This window comes from Amblyraja radiata, chromosome 19 (genome assembly GCF_010909765.2).
Source record: "Amblyraja radiata isolate CabotCenter1 chromosome 19, sAmbRad1.1.pri, whole genome shotgun sequence".
NCBI classification, from domain to species: domain Eukaryota; kingdom Metazoa; phylum Chordata; class Chondrichthyes; order Rajiformes; family Rajidae; genus Amblyraja; species Amblyraja radiata.
Window position 1 is genome coordinate 3,397,042 of NC_045974.1, and position 21,667 is coordinate 3,418,708.

Consider the following 21,667-nt stretch of genomic DNA (forward strand, 5'->3'; position numbering starts at 1 on the left):
ATGGCTGTGGGGAAGTAGCTATTCCTGAACCTGGACGTTGCAGCCTTCAGGCTCCTGTACCTTCTACCCGATGGTAGCGGGGAGATGAGTGTGTGGCCAGGATGGTGTGGGGTCCATATCCCTCCATTCCCTGCACTCAGTCATGGTGGCGCAGCGGTAGAGTTGCTGCCTTACAGCGAATGCAGCGCCGGAGACCCGGGTTCGACCCCGACTACGGGCACTGTCTGTACGGAGTTTGCATGTTCTCCCCGTGACCCGAGTGGGTTTTCTCAGAGATCTGCGATTTCCTCCCACGCTCCAAAGACGTACAGGGTTGTAGGTTAATTGGCTTGGTGTAAATGTAAACATTGTCCCTAGTGGGTGTATTATATTGAGCGGCGATCGCTGGTCGGCGCGGGCCCGACGGGCCGAAGGGCCTGTTTCCGCGCTGTATCTCTAAACAACTAAACAAATCGATGTGCCTGTCCAAAAGCCTCTTGAACACCCCTATCGTATCTGCATTCACCACCACTCCTGGCATCGCGTTCCAGGCACCCACCAGGCTTTTGTTCAAAAACTATGCCTCGTATAATTTAATTAGCAAATACAATTCATTATGTTTTTCCAAAGTCTGCTTCATCAATGATGCTGTCGGCATTTGTGAACTTCTGATTAGTTTGATATAGTCGACCACTTGAACTTTAGACTTTAGACATACAGGGCCCACTGAATCCCTGCCGTCCTGCAATCACCCCGTACACGAACACTATCCTACTCACTGACTAGGGACATATTTACAAATTGACCAAAGCCAATTAACCTACAAACCTGCACGTCTTTGGAGTGTGGGAGGAAACCGGAGCAGCCGGAGAAAACCCACGCGCAGGTCATGGGGAGAACGTGCAAACTCCGCGCAGACAGCGCCCGTGGTCAGGATGGAACCCGGGTCTCTGGCGCTGTGAGGCAGCGACTCTACCACTGCGCCACTGTGCTGCCCATATTTTTTTTCCATCTGATTCAGTTCAGTCCTGACTTTGATTCTCGCTTGTGTGGCCATCTCCTTTCAGTGCTTCGGGTTCCAGCAGTCATGCTGGCGGGTGAATTAGCTCCTGTAAACTTAGTGCAGACGTGGCAGAGAAAAACAGAGCTGAAGGGTACGTGAGAATTTGCAGAGGCAGGGGGGAATAAAAGGGAGAACGGTGTGGATATCATTGCGCTTCTGGGAGCTAGCATGGACCAGAAGGGCCAAATGGCCTCCTTTGCTGACACAAATACAAATATCGCAACCTATCGACCCACGCTTTCATGGGTATCCTGGGGGTGGGGGCGACAATAGGTAATAGGTGCAGGAGGAGGCCATTCGGCCCTTCGAGCCAGCACCACCATTCAATGTGATCATGGCTGATCATCCACAATCAGTACCCCGTTCCTGCCTTCTCCCCATATCCCCTGACTCCGCTATTTTTAAGAGCCCTATCTAGCTCTCTCTTGAAAGCATCCAGAGAACCTGCCTCCACCGCCCTCTGAGGCAGAGAATTCCACAGGCTCACCACTCTCTGTGAGAAAAAGTGTTTCCTCGTCTCCGTTCTAAATGGCTTACTCCTTATTCTTGTGGGGTGGGGGTGGGAGTGGCTCATTATCAGCTGTCCAAGAGGCAGAATGGTCTCGAGTGTCATCAGACAATTCAGCAGAGAAACGGGCCCTTCGGCCCTCACTATCTGTGCCAGACCAGACGCAAGGACCATAACAGGGACCAGATGCCTAACTTAGAACTATTTCCTCCAATTCACTGTGATTCTCACTGGGATAACACAGAACTAGTGTGAACGGGTGTCCTCAGTCTGAAGAAGGGCCTCGACCTGAAACGTCACCCATTCCTTCTCTCTAGAGATGCTTCCTGTCCCGCTGAGTTACTCCAGCTTTTTGTGTCTACCTTCGGTTTAAACCGGCGTCTGCAGTTCCTTCCGACACATTTCCTCCGGGCGCTCCCGTTTCCTCCCACATCCCAAAGACGTGCGGGTTTTGTAGGTTAATCGGCCCCTCTGTGAATTGCCCCCCCTGGCGTGCGAGGAGCCGATGAGAAACATAGAAACATAGGTGCAGGAGTAGGCCATTCGGCCCTTCGAGCCTGCACCGCCATTCAATATGATCATGGCTGATCATCCAACTCAGTATCCTGTACCTGCCTCCTCTCCATACCCCCTGATCCCTTTAGCCACAAGGGCCACATCTAACTCCCTCTTAAATATAGCCAATGAACTGTGGCCTCTGTGGCAGAGAATTCCACAGATTCACCACTCTCTGTGTGAAAAATGTTTTTCTCATCTCGGTCCTAAAAGACTTCCCCCTTATCCTTAAACTGTGTGGCCCCTTGTTCTGGACTTCCCCAACATCGGGAACAATCTTCCTGCATCTAGCCTGTCCAACCCCTTAAGAAATTTGTGCGTTTCTATGAAGTGGGATAACACGGAACTAGTGTGAGCGGGTGATCGATGGTCGGCCTGTTTCCGTGCTGCATCTGTGAACTAAAACCGCACATTAGCAACATGTACTACCAATCACGAGGGTGATCACAGTAGACCATCCAATTGCCAGCGCAGTGTGAAGGGGGAGGCAGTAACGCCGTTGCAAGAACACATTCAATTAAAAAAAAGTATTTTATTTCCAGAAATCATAGTTACACATTTTTTTTAAATTACAATTTCACAGAAATCATCATCATCATCCCTTCATCCCCGCATCATTAAAGATCAGACTACACTTTACAAAGTACGGTTTAAAAAACAAATTCTACATTGAAAAGGGCTTTTCCTGGAAAGGGAATCAAACAACTAAAACATATTCCAACAGCACTGCCGAATTGTGAAAGGCCCGGATAGAGTGGATGTGGAGAGGGTGTTTCCACTAGTGGGAGAGTCTAGGACTAGAGGGCACAGCCTCAGGATTAAAGGACATTCCTCTTTGGGAAGGAGGTGAGGAGGAATTTATTTACCCAGAGGGTGGTGAATCTGCGGGATTCTTTGCCACAGACAGCTGTGGAGGCCTTGGTAGACAAAAGCGCTGGAGAAACTCAGCGGGTGCAGCAGCATCTATGGAGCAAAGGAAATAGGCAACGTTTCGGGCCGAAACCCGGAAGGGTTTCGGCCCGAAACGTTGCCTATTTCCTTCAGGGTTTCGGACCGAAACTTTGCCTATTTCCTTCAGGGTTTCATCCCGAAACGTTGCCTATTTCCTTCGCTCCATAGATGCTGCTGCACCCGCTGAGTTTCTCCAGCACTTTTGTTTTGTTGATTTTCCAGCATCTGCGGTTCCTTCTTAAACACAAGGCTGTGGAGGCCAAGTCAGTGGATATTTTTTAAGGCTGGGATTGACAGATTCTTGATTAGTACGGGTGTCAGAGAGCTAGATAGGGCTCTTAAAGATAGCGGACTCAGGGGATATGGGTTGAAGGCAGGAACGGGGTACTGATTGTGGATGATCAACCATGATCACATTGAATGGAGGTGCTGGCTCGAAGGGCCGAATGGCCTACGCCTGCACCTATTGTCTATTGTCAGGGGTTATGGGGGCCATTAAATCATGGCTGATCTATCTCTCCCTCCTAACCCCATAAGAGATAGGAGCAGAATTAGGCCATTCGGCCCATCAAGTCTCCTCCGCCATTCAGCCTGGCTGCCTAATTCTGCTCCTATAAGTTATGAATTTATGAATGGGTATGGAAAGGGGAAACACCCCTTTCCATACCCATTCATAAATTCATGTTATAGGAGCAGAATTAATAACTAATATTATAAATTCATAACTTATAGGAGCAGAATCAGGCAGCCAGGCTGAATGGCGGAGGAGACTTGATGGGCCGAATGGCCTAATTCTGCTCCTATCGCTTATGGGGTTGGGAGGGATAGCCCAGCCGTGTTCAAGAAGGAACTGCAGATGCTGGAAAAATCAAAGGCAGACAAAAAATGCTGGAGAAACTCAGCGGGTTGAGGCAGCATCTGTGGAGCGAAGGAAATAGGTGACGTTTCGGGTCGGGCCACCCCACCCCCACCCCCACATCAGTCTCAACCCGAAACGTTGCCTATTTCCTCCGCTCCATAGATGCTGCCTCACCCGCTGAGTTTCTCCAGCACTTTTAGTCTACGATAGATCAGCCGGGATTGAATAACGGTGTCGGCTCGATGGGCCGAATGGCCTAATTCTGCTCCTATTCCTTGTGACCTTATGAACACGAACGGTTCTGCCGGACTCTCCCTCTGTGATTTACGTACCCAAAATGTGTTTGCAAAGTACCTAATGTCCCCAGCTCCCTGTGTCCTATGTCCATAGAATGATAAATGCTGGCACAATTTGTGAGCGTTACATCCGAGGCTCACCACTGAGGTACTTGGTTATAAACAGTGCTTCTACATCCTGCATGTTTAAACAAGTATAAAAACAATCACGCAAGTCATCGCAACCAATTGTCTTCAAAGAAATATATATATATATATATATATTGTGCGGTTAAAGCAGCTAGTGCCCGACTGTGTTTGAATCAATACACAAACTGCTGGAAAGACTCAGAGGGTCGGGCAGGGTCTGTGGAAGTTTACTGTGGCCCACCGAGTCAGCACTGACCATCGATCGCCCTTTCATACCAGTTCTGTGTTATCCCACTTTCTAATCCACACTAGGGGATAATTTACAGAGGGGGGGGGGATTAACCTGCAACACCCCCTCCCCCCCCCGCACGTCTTTGGGATGTGGGAGGAAAGGCAGGTCACGGGGAGAGCGGTCAAACTCCACGCACACAGACAGCGCGCCGGAGATCAGGATGGAACCCGGGTCTCAGGCCCCGTGAGGTAGCGGCTCCACCCGCTGCGCCCCCCCCCCCCGTAGGGATGCTCTACGTATGGGTCGAGACCCATCAGAATTGGTGCAGGGCCCTGGTCTGAAACACTCAAGGGCCTGTCCCACTTACGTGATTTTATTTGGCGACTGCCGGCACCCGTCATGGTCGCAGCAGGTGGCCGAAAATGTTCAACATGTTGGAAATCCAGCGGCGATCAAAAAAAGGTACGACTCTTTGGGCGACGACTCACGACCATACAGGCGTCACGTGTCGACATGTCGCGGGGTGAAGCCTGTATGGTGGTGAGTAATCGCCCAAAGAGTGGTGTACCTTGTTCTGGTCGCCTCCAGATTACCAACATGTTGAACATTTTTGGCAACCTGCTGCGATTGTGACGGGTGCCGGAAAGTCACCGAAAAAAATCACGTAAGTGGGACAGGCCCTTGACTTGGCCCTTCTGTTTCCGCAGATGCCGATCGGCCCGCTGATCCCTCCAGCAGTTTGCTTGTAGCTCTGGCTACCAGCATTCGCAGATGCTTGCATCACCAGAGATCAGACACAGAAGCAGTTCTGCCTAAAAGTGTTTTGCACAATCCTTCACATACGAACACGGAGAAATCCTACGGCTGCGGTATCTGATTGCATTGTTTTTAATAAAATCCCTTCATTGCAATTGTCTTTACTTAAAACGATCCTCTAAAATGAGGGCCATATTCAGAAATACGGTGAAGTTGTCAAACACAACTATTCCCAAAACTTAAGGCATCAAGTGTGGTCGTAGTGTAGTCAGCACTGGACAATCAGTAGGTCTACCAGCTTCACTAAGTATCTAGGAGGGGGTATGAAGCTCTGGCAACTAAAACATCTGTTGGGAACAAGTACAAAGGGAAATAATTGCCAAGAAACAGAGATAAACACAAAATGCTGGAGTAGCTCAGCGGGACAGGCGGCATCTCTGGAGAGAAGGAATGGGTGGCGTTTCAGGTCGAGACCCTTCTTTAGACTGATGTCGGGGGGGGGGGGGGGAGGGAGATACAGAGATAAGGGAGTGTAAGGTGTGAAAACAGGGTAAAGGGAATGGAGATCAAGGAGGATGCAGAATAGGCCGTCGTTAGTTGGGAGAAGTTGACAATAAAGCAAACAGAGGTAAAATGTAGTCGGAGACAGTACAGGGCCTGTCCCACTTACGTGTCCTTGGCACGCAAATTACGCGACCTCGTGGTCACGTTGAGGCGAACGGGCATCGTATGGTCGCGTGGGGCCGGTCCCACTGAGAAGCGCGGAGGGGTATGTAGTTGTGCTCGACATCGCGCGGGGGCCGAACTTTTTGTAGCGAAAGAAATCTTCGCGCGCCAACGGCCTGTCGCGGAACTGACGGTCAAAGTGGGACAGGCCCACGACCCTGGCGTGAGTCTGTGGAATTCTCTGCCTCAGAGGGCGGTGGGGGCCGGTTCTCTGGATGCTTTCAAGAGAGAGCTAGATAGGGCTCTTAAAGATAGCGGAGTCAGGGGATATGGGGAGACGGCAGGAACGGGGTACTGATTGGGGATGATCAGCCATGATCACATTGAATGGCGGTGCTGGCTCGAAGGGCCGAATGGCCTCCTCCTGCACCTATTGTCTATGATTGAACCACTGATATTCTGCACGATGTATTGCCTCTTGTACTGGTGCACGGCTCGATTGTTGTCATGTACAGCATGACTGGAGAGCACGTAGGTACCGTTTATCACTGTATCTAGGTACACGTGGAGGCTGAGTGAATGGCAGAGATAGGTATATATCATTGATTAGTAAGTCAGGGGTTATGGGGAGAAAGCCAGGAAATGGATGAAGTTTCGGCTCAGAAGTGTCTCGACCCGAAACGTCACCCGTTCCTTCTGTCCAGAGATGCTGCCTGTCCTGCTGAGTTACTACAGCATTTAGTGTCTATCTTCGATGAGAAAACCATTGCTGAGATGAACAGTAACTGGGCATTGAGGGAATGGATGGCGCTGGGTTTATGAGGGGAGCCTCTTTGGGAACAAGCACAATTGATGGCAGATTACGCATTGGTCACTTGCCACATGGATAGGACAGGTGTGGAGGGATATGGACCAAGCACGGACAGGTGGGACTAGTGTAGCTGGGACATGTTGGCCGGTGTGGGCAAGTTGGGCCGAAGGGCCTGTTTCCACACTGTATCACTCTGTGACTAGTGTAGCTGGTACATGTTGGCCGGTGTGGGCAAGTTGGGCCGAAGGGCCTGTTTCCACACTGTATCACTCTGTGACTAGTGGAGCTGGGATATGTTGGCTAGGGTGGGCAAGTTGGGCCGAAGGGCCTGTTTCCACACTGTATCACTCTATGACATTGCTCTAGTGTTTGTCCACATCTGTACTTTGGGATGGGAGGGGGAGGAAGTCTGTGAGGAGTCTCCAGTGAGACTTGGAGACACTTTGTGAAGTTTGCTGCTGAGAGCAAAGTGTGACGCAGTGGGTAGAGCTGCTGCCTCACCGCGCCAGAGCCCCGGGTTCGATCCTGACTACGGGTGCTGTCTGTACGGAGTTTGCAAGTTCCCCCCCCCCCCCGTGGGTTTTCTCCGGGTGCTCCGGTTTCCTCCCACACTCCAAAGACGTGTGGGTTTGTAGGTTAATTGGCTTGGTAAATTGTCCCTAGTGTGTGTAGGATAGTGTTAGTGTGTGTGGATCGCTGGTCGGCACGGGCCGAAGGGCCTGTTTCCGCGCTGAATATCTAAGCTAAAAAAAAATAAACTCTAGAAGTTGCATCTGAATGCTGGCCTTGTTTTTGTCGTACCTGCCTAAGAACAAGTGCTTCCTGAATCTGCTTAAATCAGAAAACCTTCAAATAACTGTTGCAAGAATATTCGAGACATCAGAGGTATATCTTTCACTGGGAAATATACAAGGTGGGCTAACTTATAGCATAACCCAGAATTGCCTCAATGTTAATTTTACAACAGTGTGTGATCTCACCTCAGAGTTATTGTCAACACAATTTACTCCGGGTTAGACCGACTTTGGGCTGTATAGCACTGAGGGATAAATAGTTTAAAAAAAAACATACAATCCAATCTCTAGGCGCGCTTATCCAGTCTTCCCAAATGGATTGCTAAAATATTCATTGAAATTAATATGTCTTCTCGAGAACAGGACCCCAGAACATTTTTTAAAAATCCATCGTTCGTTCTTTGAGCGCCGCTTCTCGGAGAAATTTACCTTCCAATTGATCCTTTTTTTAAATTGTTGCACGGAGAGGTGTAACTCGGAAGGTTTGTCGGTTGATTGGTGAGTCCTTGGGATTGCGAAAGGCACATGGGTGTTTCACAGTGGCTGTGGTACAAAGGGAGTGGCCACGAATCCGATGAAGATCTGATGCACAAACCATGTTCAGTGTGACTTCATTCCTTGGCTCCGTGGTAAAGGACATTTGCTTTAGTTGGACCACAGCGTGTGTTAGTCCGTCCCCATCCCCCACCACCCACCTGAGACCCTAACAGCGTCATTGTATTGCTTTGAATAAAAAAATAGATATTGTTTTCTTGGAATATTTTCAACACTTACAAACATGAATGAAGAAGAGCGGCCCTTCAAGGGGCCTGTCCCACTCAGCGGTTTTTTTCGGCGACTGCCGGCACCATTGACAGGGTGGCCGAAAGATTTGGAACATTTAAAAATCCAGTGGCGACAAAAAAAATGTTGCGGCACTCGAGGACACTCGATACGTCGGCTCGCCGAGACTTTTTCGGCGACCCGATAAACGCCAGTCAAGGACGCCGGCAGTCGCCAGAAAAATCGGCCACGTGGGACAGGCAGGCCCTTTATAATTTTTTTCCTACGCCAGAGGATCGGAAGACCATTAGTAGCCTGAGAGTTGTGAGCAGCGAATGCACCCATTTCAGATACATCTTACGTTAAGCTTCACTTGTTTGTGGAGAGGGCGGTTCGGCCCCTCTGATGGATAAAGTGCGCGTGAGCCAGGCTTCTGGCAGTCAGCGTTAGTTCACCCTTGTTTCCTATTCCACATGCCACGTCTGGAGTGGAAATAATGAAAGAAGTTCCTCATGTATAATCTTTCCACTTCCAACCCAGACTCGAAAATCCTGCAAACAACAAGAAAAGGTGAAAAATAAATCATGGTGCTTTTAATTTATGGTAGACAAAAATGCTGGAGGAACTCAGCGGGTGAGGCAGCATCTATGGAGCGAAGGAATAGGTGATGTTTCGGGTCAAGACCCTTCTTCAGTCTCGACCCAAAACGTCGCCTATTCCTTCGCTCCACAGATGCTGCCTCACCCGCTGAGTTTCTCCAGCATTTTTATTTACCTTCGATTTTCCCAGCATCTGCAGTTCCTTCTTCAACATTACTTTTGATTTAGTTTAGTTTAGAGATACAGCGCGGGAACAGGCCCTTCGGCCCACCGAGTCCGGGCCGACCAGCGATCCCCGCACACTTAACACTACCCCACACACACTAGGGATATTTTTTTAAACATTTAAACCAAGCCAATTAACCTACAAACCAGTACGTCCTTGTCGCATTTGTAGAGTTGCTGCCTCACAGCGCCGGTGTTCCGGGTTCAATCCTGACTACGGGTGCTGTCTGTTCGGAGTTTGTATGTTCTCCCCCCGTGACCTGTGTGGGTTTTCTCCGGGCGCTCTGGTTTCCTCCCACACTCCAATGACGTACAGATTTGAAGGTTCATTAGGTGCAGTAAAACTGTAAATCCTCCCTAGAGTGTGCGCGGGGGATGGTACTAGTGTGCGGGCATCGCTGGTCGGAGCGGACATGTTTCCGCGCTGTATCTCTAAACTACACTAACTTTTAACTTTCACAAAACAACAACCAGGTGAAATGGAACATGGGTTGAGATAAATGGGGCAAATAATTCCAAACGGCCTTTTACGATCAATGTACATCTTAGTGAATACCTGGAGCAAGTTTCAGTTTAGGTTCGACCGACGTCTCTTACCTGTCCAGTAGCTCCCAGTCCTCTCCCCCCCACCGATCCCGGTATTCCTTTGTGTTCATTCCACCAATTCTGTCAAGATCGGATTTGTAGATTCCCAGCAAGCCAAAACCGTTCATTTCCCAGTATCCTGCACATTCACATTGAATCAAACTACAGTTTAGTTCATTGTTCCGTGGACCGAGGTACAGTACGAAGCCTATTGCTGCGTGCTAACCAGTCAGCAGAAAGACAACACATGATTATACGAAGGCAGACAAAAAATGCTGGAGAAACGCAGCGGGTGAGGCAGCATCTAGAGGCAGGAAACATGTTCCCGTCGTTGGGGAGTCCAGAACCAGGGGCCACAGTTTAAGAGTAAGGGGTAGGCCATTTAGAACAGAGATGAGGAAACACTTATTCTCACAGAGAGTGGTGAGTCTGTGGAATTCTCTGCCTCAGAGGGCGGTGGAGGCCGGTTCTCTGGATGCTTTCAAGAGAGAGCTAGATAGGGCTCTTAAAGATAGTGGAGTCAGGGGATATGGGGAGAAGGCAGGAACGGGGTACTGATTGGGGATGATCAGCCATGATCACATTGAATGGCGGGGCTGGCTCGAAGGGCCGAATGGCCTACTCCTGCACCTATTGTCTATTGGCTATCTATGGAGAGAAGGAATAGGCGACTTTTCGGGTCGAGACCCTTCTTCAGGCTGATGGAAACCAAAAATAAATAATGTTACTTTTGATTTTTATTTTTTTTTATTTCATCAGCTGAAGAAGGGTCTCGAACCGAAACATCGCCTATTCCTTCGCTCCATAGATGCTGCCTCACCCGCTGAGTTTCTCCAGCATTTTTTGTCTACCTTTGATTTTTCCAGCATCTGCAGTTCTTTCTTAAACATATATGATGACACAATCGAGCCGTTTACAGTGTACAGATACATGATAAGGGAATAACGTTTAGTGCAAGGTAAAGCCGGTAAAGTCCGATCAAGGGCCATCAGAGGTAGATAGTAGTTCAGTGCTGGAATATTGTGAGCATATTTGGGCCCCGTATCTGAGGAAGGATGTGCTGGCTCTGGAGAGGGTCCAGAGGAGGTTTACAAGAATGATCCCAGGAATGAGTGGGTTAACCTATGATGAGCGTTTGTCGGCACTGGGCCTGTACTCGCTGGAGTTTAGTAGAATAGAATAGAATAGAATCTTTATTTGCCACACGACCAGGGTTGGTGGTATTTGGGTTCGGTACATGATGGTACACTGCTTTAGTCACATTAACACTAATAACAACACAGATCACAGTAATAAAGTGCATCCATACCACATCACAAATCACAAATCTCACCAACAGAACATAGTGCAAAAGAACAGACAAAGACCATAGACAAGACACTGTATACATCAAGAGTCCTTAGTGTTGTCTGTTATTGGAGGGAATTGAGTGTTCTTATTGCTGAGGGGAAGAAACTGTTTTTAAAGCGGGTGGATTTTGTAGCAAGTGACCTGAGGCGCCTCCCTGAAGGGAGAGACTGGAAAAGGTGGTTTGCTGGATGGGAGGGGTCCGAGATGATCTTTATTGCCCGTTTTGAGGTACGTTGGAGGTAAATGGAATGGATTGAGGGGAGGGGGGAGTTGATGATCCTGGAGGCCTTGGAGACAATGCGCTGTATTCTGTGTAGTGAGTGACTGTCAGTGTTTCCGTACCAGACTGTGATTGAGGAGGTGATGATGCTTTCAATGATGGATTGATAGAAACGCACCAGGAGGTGTTTGTGACTCTGAACTTTTTGAGCTGTTGAGGAAGTATAGGCGTTGTTGTCCTTTCTTGATGATGTGGTCTGCGTTGATGTGCCATTTTAGATTATTGCAGATATAGCTGCCCAGAAACTTGAATGAGTTCGTGGAGGTTATGGGATGGGAGTTGACATGGACCGGGGGTTTGGGGTTTTGTTTGCGTCTGAAATCTATGGTGATTTCCAAGGTTTTTGATGTATTAAGCTGGAGGTTGTTGTCTGCGCACCATTTGACTGCGCTGTCCACTGTTTGATGGTATTGTGATTCGTTGTTGTCTGAGATGAGGCCAATTATTGTTGTGTCGTCTGCATATTTGAAATGATGGGACCCCTCATTGAAACGTACAGAATAGTGAAAGGCTTGGATAGAGTGGATGTGGAGAGGATGTTTCCACTAGTGGGAGAGTCTAGGACAGGGGTTCAAAACGTTTTTCATCCCTGGCAACTTTAATAGCAGAGAACAATGTTATTTCACTTATTTATGAACAACTAATGATGACCAGATACCAGAACCAAACACAGTCAGTCAATGAGAGAAAATATGTACACATCCAGAATCAACACATTTACCCCCTGGGTAGGCGAAATTTACCCCAGGTTGGGGACCCTTGGTCTAGGACTAGACGTCATGGCCTCATTTAAATGCTGGAGTAACTCAGCGGGTCAGGCAGCCTCTCTGGAGAGGGTGGAGAGGAATGGGTGACGAGCTTCTGAGATGCTGCCTGACCCGGCGAGCCACTCCAGTAACTTTGTAAAGCAGCATCTGCGGTTCCTGTATCTAGCTAAACGTTACATTGAGTGGACAGTAGGGTTGCCAACTGTCCCGTATTAGCCGGGACATCCCGTATTTTGGGCTAAATCGGTTTGTCCCGTACGGGGGACCGCCCTTGTCCCGTATTTGACCGCTACTACTCGGGTCGAGGGGACCGTCGGGTCCGGTCCCGCCTCACCCGTCCCGACGTAGTGCAGCCCATGGAGTGCAGCAGCAGCAGCAGCAGCACCTCGCCCGTGGCCCCGTCGGTTGGTCAGTCGGCAGCCCGGCCAGCTATCCGACCTTCGACCTTCGCTGACCGCCGACACCACCACCACCCCTCCTTCTCATGGCCGTGAGTTGGACGGGGCGCCGGACTTTGCGCGCGACGTCGCCTGGCCCGGGGCCAAAACCCCTCAGCTGGCCCACCGGCTGGGCTTTGTGTGCAGTCCAGCACCCGGGGCCAACTCATCATTCACCCAGCCACGGCCGAGCCGGTCAACGAATTGCCGTCGGGAATCTGTCCCGTATTTTGACCTCTTGTTCCTTATTTGGGAGCGGGGAAGTTGGCCACCCTACTGGATGATGTCAAGTGGCGTTCCCTGTTTGGACTCACCGTCAGGTTCTTGAGCGGAGGAGCCACAGTTCAACCTCATCACGATCGGGGCGAAGGCCATCTTTCCCTCCACACAGTGTTTCCTGATGCTGTCGATGATGTACGGAGGGAAGTTGATGTGCAGGTCACACAGGAAGACGATGCTGTGGTCATCCTGGAATTAAAAACACAGGCATGACAATAGGTGCAGGAGTAGGCCATTCGGCCCTTCAATGTGATCATGGCTGATCATCCACAATCAGTACCCCGTTCCTGCCTTCTCCCCATATCCCCTGACTCCGCTATCTTTAAGAGCCCTATCTAGCTCTCTCTTGAAAGTATCCAGAGAACCTGCCTCCACCGCCCTCTGAGGCAGAGAATTCCACAGACTCACAACTCTCTGTGAAAAAGTGTTTCCTCGTCTCCGTACTAACTGGCTTACCCCTTATTCTTAAACTGTGTGGCCCCTGGTTCTGGACTCCCCCAACATCGGGAACATTGGTCCTGACATTATCATGTGAGGTAGACACAAAATGCTGGAGCAACTCAGCGGGGCAGGCAGCATCTCTGGAGAGAAGGAATGGGTGACGTTTCGCTGTTACTACACTGCAAGGTGGCGCAGCGGTAGAGTTGCTGCCTCACAGCGCCAGGTACATGGGTTCGACCCTGACCACGGGTGCTGTCTGTACGGAGTTTGTTCGTTCTCCCTGTGACCTGTTTTCTCCGGGTGCTCCGGTTTCCTCCCACACTCCAAAGACGTGCAGGTTTGTAGGTTCATTGGCTTCTGTCAATTGGGAGAATGTAAAACGAGTGTGAGCGGGGATCGCTGGTCGGCACGGATTCAAGGGCCTGTTTCCACGCTGTATCTCTAAACTAAACTAATATTTTGAAAGATTTTGCCAGAGTGAGGCCCAGCGCAAATTGGAGGAGCAGCACCTCATATTTCACTTGGGCAGTTTACACCCCAGCGGTATGAACATTGACTTCTCCAATTTCAGGTAGTCCCTGCTTTCTCCCTCCTTCCCCTCCCCTTCCCAGCTCTCCCACAGCCCACTGTCTCCGCCTCTTCCTTTCTTTCCCCCCCTGACATCAGTCTGAAGAAGGGTCTCAACCCGAAACGTCACCTATTCCTTTTCTCCATAGATGCTGCCTGACCCGCTGAGTTCCTCCAGCATTTTGTGTCTACCTTTTGAAAGGGCACAGCAGTTTCAGAAATAATCCTTCAAATGGCCTGAGAGGAGTCTCCATATAGCTTGACGGAGGTGGTCTGGGGTCTTGAGTTCGAGTGGTAATGGGAATTTGAATTCCTTTAGTGTTTGGTCGCATAAATAAATCAGAGGGCCTGTATTGGGATCTCTTGACCGGCACCTACAAAATGCATCACTTATTTAGAGATAGTAATGTCACCCATTCCTTCGGTCCATAGATGCTGCCTCGCCCACTGAGATTCTCCAGCATTTTTGTCTACCTTCGATTGTTCCAGCATCTGCAGTTCCTTCTTAAACAATGAGTTACTCCAGCACTTTGTGTCTTTTTATGTAAGCAAACATTTGCAGTTGCTTGCGTGTCTCTCTCTCTCTCTCATTCTCTCTCTGTGTCTCTCACAGTTTAGTTTAGTTCAGAGATGCAGCACGGAAACAAGGCCCTTCGGCCCACGCTGATCGGTGATCACCCCACACACTAGTGCTATCCTACACACACTAGGGACAATTTACCGAAGTCAATTAACCAGCATGTCTTTGGAGTGCAGGAGGGAACCGGAGATCTCAGAGAAAACCCACGCGGGTCACGGGGAGAACGTGCAAACTCCACGCAGACAGTCCCCCGTGGTCAGGATGGAACCCGGGTCTCCGGCGCTGTGAGGCTGCGCCACTGTGCCGCCATTCCCGGTGAGGTGACTGGTTTACTGATGGTACAGTCTGCGGTTCACCGTGTAGATAGGATGAGCGAATGTTTCGAGAGTGCGGTAAGCAGCGGGCAGTCCCATGCTAACGGCACACTCGTGGATTCACCGCTGTGGTTATGCATCCCGGGCATCACTGTGGTTTACAGCTCCAGGATCTTTCTCACAGACAACGGTGGCAGCAGAACAATGCAGGGAGAGAGAGAGAGAGAGACACCTCGTGGTCCATGGGCCTGTGGCCAGGTTAACCCAAGGAATTCTGCCGGAGGCCAGACCACAGCCATCCATCAAAGAATTATCAGCCCCATTACAAGTCACAAACCACCATTTACATATTTGCAAATACAAAATTAATCTACGGCAAATTGCCAATTGCTGTTTTAAACATGAAGGGACTCCATCAAGCACAGGGCAGCACGGTGGTGCAGCGTGTAGAGTTGCTGCCTCACAGCGCCAGAGACCCGGGTTCCATCCCGACTACGGGTGCTGTCTGTGCGGAGTTTGCACGTTCTCCCCGTGAACTGCGTGGGTTTTCTCCGGGTGCTCCGGTTTCCTCCCACACTCCAAAGACGTACAAGTTTGTAGGTTTGTAGGTTAATTGGCTTGGTATGGATTTAAATTGTCCCTAGTGTGTGTAGAGTATTGTTAGCGTGCGGGGATCGCTGGTCGGCACGGACTCAGTGGGCCGAAGGGCCTGTTTCCGCGCTGTTTCTCTAAACTAAACTAAAAATCGGAATGTGCAACGGCGAATCTTTAAGTAAAGCAAAATCCTTGCCTTTGTAGGTGTACTTTGACAACAAATGAACATTGCACAAGGTAGACACAAAATGCTGGAGTAACTCGGTGGGTCAGGCAGCATCTCTGGAGAGAAGGAATGGGCGACATTTCGGGTCGAGACCCTTCTTCACACTGATGTCGGGGGGAGGGGGCGGGTCAAAGATAGAATGTAGTCGGAGACAGTGAGACCAGTGGGAGAACTGGGAAGGGGATGGAGAGAGAGGGCTATCTGTAGTTAGAGAAGTCAATGTTCATACCGCTGGGGTGTAACCTACCCAAGCGAAATATGAGGTGCTGTTCCTCCAATTTGCGCTGGGCCTCACTCTGACACTGGAGGAGGCCCAGGACAGGAAGGTCAGATTGGGAATGGGAGGGGGAGTTGAAGTGCTGGGCCACCGGGAGATCAGGTTGGTTAAGACGGACTGAGCGGAGGTGTTCAATGTTCGGAAGAAGACCGGTGGAAAGCTTCCTCGCTAAACCTCGGCAAGGCGTTGGCATTTAGTACAATGGAGCCGATGTACAGGACTGCCACTTTATTAACAATTAACTAGACTACAACCACTTTAGTTTAGTTTGGAGACACAGCGCAGAAACAGGCCCTTCGGCCCGCCGAGTCCGTGCCGACCAGCGATCCCCGCACACTAACACTACCCTACACACACACAGGGGACACTTTACAGGGAGGAACTGCAGATGCCGGTTTAAACCGAAGTTAGACACAAAAAGCTGGAGTAACTCAGCGGGACGGGCAGCATCTCTGGGGAGAAGGAAAGAAGGGTCTCGACCCGAAACGTCATCTATTCCTTTCCTCCAGAGATGCTGTCTGACCCGCTGAGTTACTCCAGCTTTTTGTGCCTTCCTAGGGACAATTTACATTTATGCCGAAGCCAATTAACCTACAAACCTGCACGTCTTTGGAGTGTGGGAGGAAACCGGAGATCTCGGAGAAAGCCCACGCGGGTCACGGGGATGAACGTGCAAACTCCGTACAGACAGCACCCGTAGTCGGGATCGAACCCGGGTCTCTGGCAGCAGTGAGGCAGCAGCTCTACCCGCTGCGCCACCGTGCTTTCAACGTTATGATGAAATTTGGCAAGTTGACTTTTCTTACCTGTATTAGATCAATTCCTGACTGCAAGCCAGCTGAACGCTCAAAGTTCCCCTCAAGTCTCACGTACTGATACCTGCGGGGAAATCACAATCGCACGTTAACCCATGCTTTAACTTAACAGCGCTCTGCTCAAAATCATCGCGTTCGGGGAATCGAGACACAAGTAACTGCAGACGCCCCGAATCTTGTGTTGGAGGAGCCCAGCGGGTCAGGCAGCATCAGTGGAGGGAGTGGATGGGTGATGGTTTGGGTCGGGGGGACATTTCCAGACACCATTTCCCTCCCCAGGTGCTCACCGACCCACTGGGTTCCTCCAGCACTTTGTGCTTTCTGCTCAGGACTCCAGCACCTGCAGTTCCTTGTAGCCTCCATTTTACTGCAGGTGGAACCGGCAGCGGGTCCGGCAGCATCTGCGGAGGGAGTGGACGGAGGGTTTTCCGGGTGGGGGGGACTTTCAGTCAGCCTGAGGTGGGGGTCCCGAACCGAGATGCCGCCTGTCCGTTACCATTCAGATCAGCTGAGAAGGTTATTGGCTGCAACCTTCCCCCCATTGATGAACTGTACACTGCAAGGGCCAGGAAGCGAGCGGGCAAGATCACCTCTGACCCCTCTCACCCTGGCCACAAACTCTTTGAATCACTTCCCTCTGGAAGGCGACTCCGGATTGTCAAAGCTGCCACAGCCAGACATAAAAACAGTTTTTATCCACGAGTAGTTGCTCTACTCAACAGCCAAAAATCTGTAGCCTCCCTTTGATCTGGTATTTTATTTAATTCACATGTTTATCGATAATGTTTTATTATTAATGTTTAATGTTTTGTGTGTCATTCTTAACTGTCGCTGTATGTCATGTTGACACTTGCGGGCGGAGCACCAAGGCAAATTCCTTGTATGTGAATACTTGGCCAATAAACTTATTCATTCATTCATTCATTCATTCATTCATTCATTCATTCATTCATTCATTCATTTGTTCCAGCACTTTGTGTTTGTGACGTGGGGCCAACACCTGGTCAACATGCTCCTTTTCAAAGCGTTCTCCACATCCATGTCGGTGCTACTGTAATCAGTGATGGTCACGCTGAAGTATTGGTCGCCAGTCACTGCGTGCAACTCCTCCATGTCGTAGATAAACTGCTGTACCCATCGAGCCTGGTTCTTCACTGTGGAAACAAGACAAGCATCAATAGACAATAGACAATAGGTGCAGGAGTAGGCCATTCGGCCCTTCGAGCCAGCACCGCCAGTGTTACTCATCACCCTAAAGGGCCTGTCCCACGAGCATGCGACTGCATGCGGCAAGCGCGACCAAACCGGAAGCGGGGGCCGCGCGGAGGTCGAGTGAGTGACTTGAAGTTCGAGCGAAGTCCGCGGGAAGTTCGCGCATGACGTACGGCTACAAGACGTGCGTATGGCGTCGAGACGCTGCGCACGCCCGTCAAGACGTGCGTACAGCCGGTAGGCCGTTGCCACGCGGAATTTTTGAACACGGTCAGTTTTTCGGAGCCCCGCGCGATGTCGGGACCAGCTCCGCACAACTCCATACGGCTCCGGCGATCGAAGTGGGACCGGCCCCGCGAGGCCGTACGGCTCAAGCGACCACGTTAGGTCGCGCTTGCCACATGCAGTCGCATGCTCGTGGGACCGGCCCCCAACACCCACAAATATTCCCATTCGCTTCGTTTCTCTCCAACCTTCAGCCATTTACTCTCCATTTTAAACTCTTTTTACAAATCCACAAAGGTTCGCTGAAATATCTGAAGATTTCCCCGGGGAAAGAACCAATACAAAATATCTAATTGGCATCTGCAGTTCTATCAGTAGATGGATTTTATTAAGTAATTGATTGATGCAGCCCTGTATAATATTCCTTCATTTGTGTTGAAGATGACTACTCGATATCATGGAACTAAATTATTTAGATTTGTAAATCTTACTGAGCTACTCATCAATATTAATTTCCAAAATTTGCCAAATGATGGCAGGGTGAAGCAACTGGTAGAGTCGCTGCCTCACGGCGCTGGGGACCCAGGTTCAATCCCAATCTCGGGTGCGGCGGGGAATCTGGAAGCTTCCGTATACGCTGGTCTCCGTGACATGTTGAGTGTATTATTGATAAACTTGGTGATATATTAATTCCATGTCTGTTTGTTTGTATGTAGGCAGCCTTTGAGAAGGAATGGGTGACGTTTCGGGTCGAGACCCTTCTTGTTTATAATATTGCTTACAGGATACCATGTTTACAACGAGGCCCTTCTTCAGACTCAAGAGCCAGGGGGAAGGGAGACGGGAGATATTGAGGGACAAGGTGATACATTCTGTTGTGTTGCTGCAAGTTAAGGGCCTGTTCCACTTGCCGATATTTTCGGCGACTGCCAGCGTCACTGACTGACGCATCAGGGTGGCCGAAAGATTTTGAACATTTCAAAATCCAGCGGCGACAAAAAAATGTCGCGACTCTCCCGGAGACACCGCGCGTCAATACGTCGTCACGCCGCGACTTTTTCGGTGACCTGTCACGTCTGTCAATGACGCCGGCAGTCGCCGAAAAAATCGCCAATCGGACAGGCCCTTAAGAACAAAGATCCTACAGCGAGCAAGATAGGCCACTCGACGAAAAAGACGTAGTACGGTCATGGGCAGATTCATGGGTCATTTTCGGCCCCATTTCCGTAACCAGCACCAAAGATCCCGTAGCGGAGCAAAGATACTAGTGCGGAGACGGAAGCCGGTTACGGAAACATCCTCGTAAAAATAAAAGTTATTTGGTGAAAATCTTCGCCTCATTTTCAGAATTTTAATTTATTAACACAAACTGTTCCCCCGCAACGTTGATTACACTGCGGGTCGGGTCGGGTCGGGTCCGGTTACTGAAATGGATGAAGAAAAGGCCCACGTTCCGCTCCGTTGCGTACTACACGTCAGCCCATTGTATTTAGCAGGATGGTCTATCTTGCTCCGCTATAGGTTCTTTGTTTAAGAATGTCATTGCTCTGTGTGGGACGTGTGACAATACGACGCTCCTGCCCCTTTCCCCAAGGGGGGGCAGTTCCCCTGTGAGTTGCGACCTTACCTGGGACTATAAAGTGAATCATAGCATTTCTCCGCCAGCTGAACCCGGTGGGCGAACACAGTGTTAACCTGGCGCGGTTTTCCCCCAGATTCTGGCCAGCCTGCCGGTACACCTTCCTCAGCCTCGTGTCGCCGCCCATGCCCGTGCCATCGCCGTTACCATTCAGGTTGTACACGTACTCGGACAATCGCACAATTGTCTTCTGGTTCCACAGCAGCTCGAGCTCCAGCAGGTACCTGCTGCCCCGCAAACGGTCCAGGCGTTTCTCAATGCTGACTAATTGATGCAGTGTGTACCTCCTGTTACCAGATGAATACATTGTTATCAGGGCGAGCGCTGCAAACATGACTCACTTACTTCTTCATTTCAATTGCATAATCTTCAATATTATTGCAACGCCATTAATATTTAAACAGAAGTTTACTTTGCATCTTATCCGGCAGACAATAACAAGAACGAGAGGTTTGCAAAGAGACCTATAAGAATGTAAGACGTCTTAACAGAATTAGGCCATTCAGCCTATCGAGTTCCCGGGATGGCGGGACTGTCATGTGCTCAGAGAATGGAGCAGCTGGGCTTGTACACTCTGGAGTTTAGAAGGATGAGAGGATATCTTAATAGACAATAGACAACAGACAATAGGTGCAGGAGTAGGCCATTCGGCCCTTCGAGCCAGCACCGCCATTCAATGTGATCATGGCTGATCATCCCCAATCAGTACCCCGTTCCTGCCTTCTCCCCATATCCCTTGACCCCGCTATTTTTAAGAGCCCTTATTGAATCTTATTGAGACATATATGATTATTAAGGGTTTGGGCACACTAGGGCTGAACTTTGTTGCTGTTCACCACAGTGAAGAATGCTGTGGTGGATGTTTATGTTAAATTCTATTGTGTATTGTGTGTTCATTTTTTTCGGCTGTGTTGCTGCTGGCAAATTCATGTAACTGCACCTTAGTTGGTGCATGTGACGAATAAAGTTGACTTTGACTTTGAATTCTGAGGCCGTGGCCTCTGGGCCTCGACTGTGACGAGCGGCAACATCCTCTCCACATCCACATAAGATTATTAAGGGTTTGGACACGCTAGAGGCAGGAAACATGTTCCCAATGTTGGGGGAGTCCAGAACCAGGGGCCACAGTTTAAGAAAAAGGGGTCAGCCATTTAGAACAGAGATGAGGAAACACTTTTTCACACAGAGAGTGGAGAGTTTGCGGAATTCTCTGGCTGGGGTGGAAGATTGCAACCTTAATAATAATAATAATGGATGGGATTTATATAGCGCCTTTCTAATACTCAAGGCGCTTTACATCGCATTATTAATTCACTCCTCAGTCACACTCGGTGGTGGTAAGCTACTTCTGTAGCCACAGCTGCCCTGGGGCAGACTGACGGAAGCGTGGCTGCCAATCTGCGCCTACGGCCCCTCCGACCACCACCAATCACTCACACACATTCACACACAGGCAAAGGTGGGTGAAGTGTCTTGCCCAAGGACACAACGACAGTATGCACTCCAAGCGGGATTCGAACCGGCTACCTTCCGGTTGCCAGCCGAACACTTAGCCCATTGTGCCATCTGTCGTCCTTCATGTGGTCCGCCCTGTTTTGACTAATGCAATCAACCACAGCCTAGCTCTCTTAAAAGTATCCAGAGAACCTGCCTCCACCGCCCTCTGAGCACAGTCAAATAAGATCAAATAGTACAAGTTGTCCTACAACTTTAGGCTGTGCACACCATACGCAAGAAGAAGAATTCTCTGCCTCAGAGGGCGGTGGAGGCAGGTTCTCTGGATACTTTCAAGAGAGAACTAGATAATTAAAGGTAGCGGAGTCAGGGGATATGGGGAGAAGGCAGGAACGGGATACTGATTGGGGATGATCAGCCATGATCACATTGATCCTGA

The 21,667-nt window shown here is 49.8% G+C and overlaps 1 protein-coding gene across 1 annotated transcript in view; it reads right to left on the reverse strand.

Moving 5' to 3' along the window:
* Positions 1-7,983: 7,983 nt before the first annotated feature.
* b4galnt3 (beta-1,4-N-acetyl-galactosaminyltransferase 3) overlaps positions 7,984-21,667 on the reverse strand; it is a 101,169-nt gene continuing 87,485 nt past the window's right edge. The window contains exons 14-19 of the mRNA XM_033037464.1: positions 19,762-20,060; positions 17,698-17,851; positions 16,689-16,761; positions 12,919-13,072; positions 9,783-9,909; positions 7,984-8,912 (exon numbers count right to left, since the gene is read on the reverse strand). Of these exons, the coding sequence (XP_032893355.1) occupies positions 8,813-8,912; positions 9,783-9,909; positions 12,919-13,072; positions 16,689-16,761; positions 17,698-17,851; positions 19,762-20,060 (907 nt within the window). The 3' untranslated portion in view covers positions 7,984-8,812. The remainder of the gene's footprint in view (positions 8,913-9,782; positions 9,910-12,918; positions 13,073-16,688; positions 16,762-17,697; positions 17,852-19,761; positions 20,061-21,667) is intronic.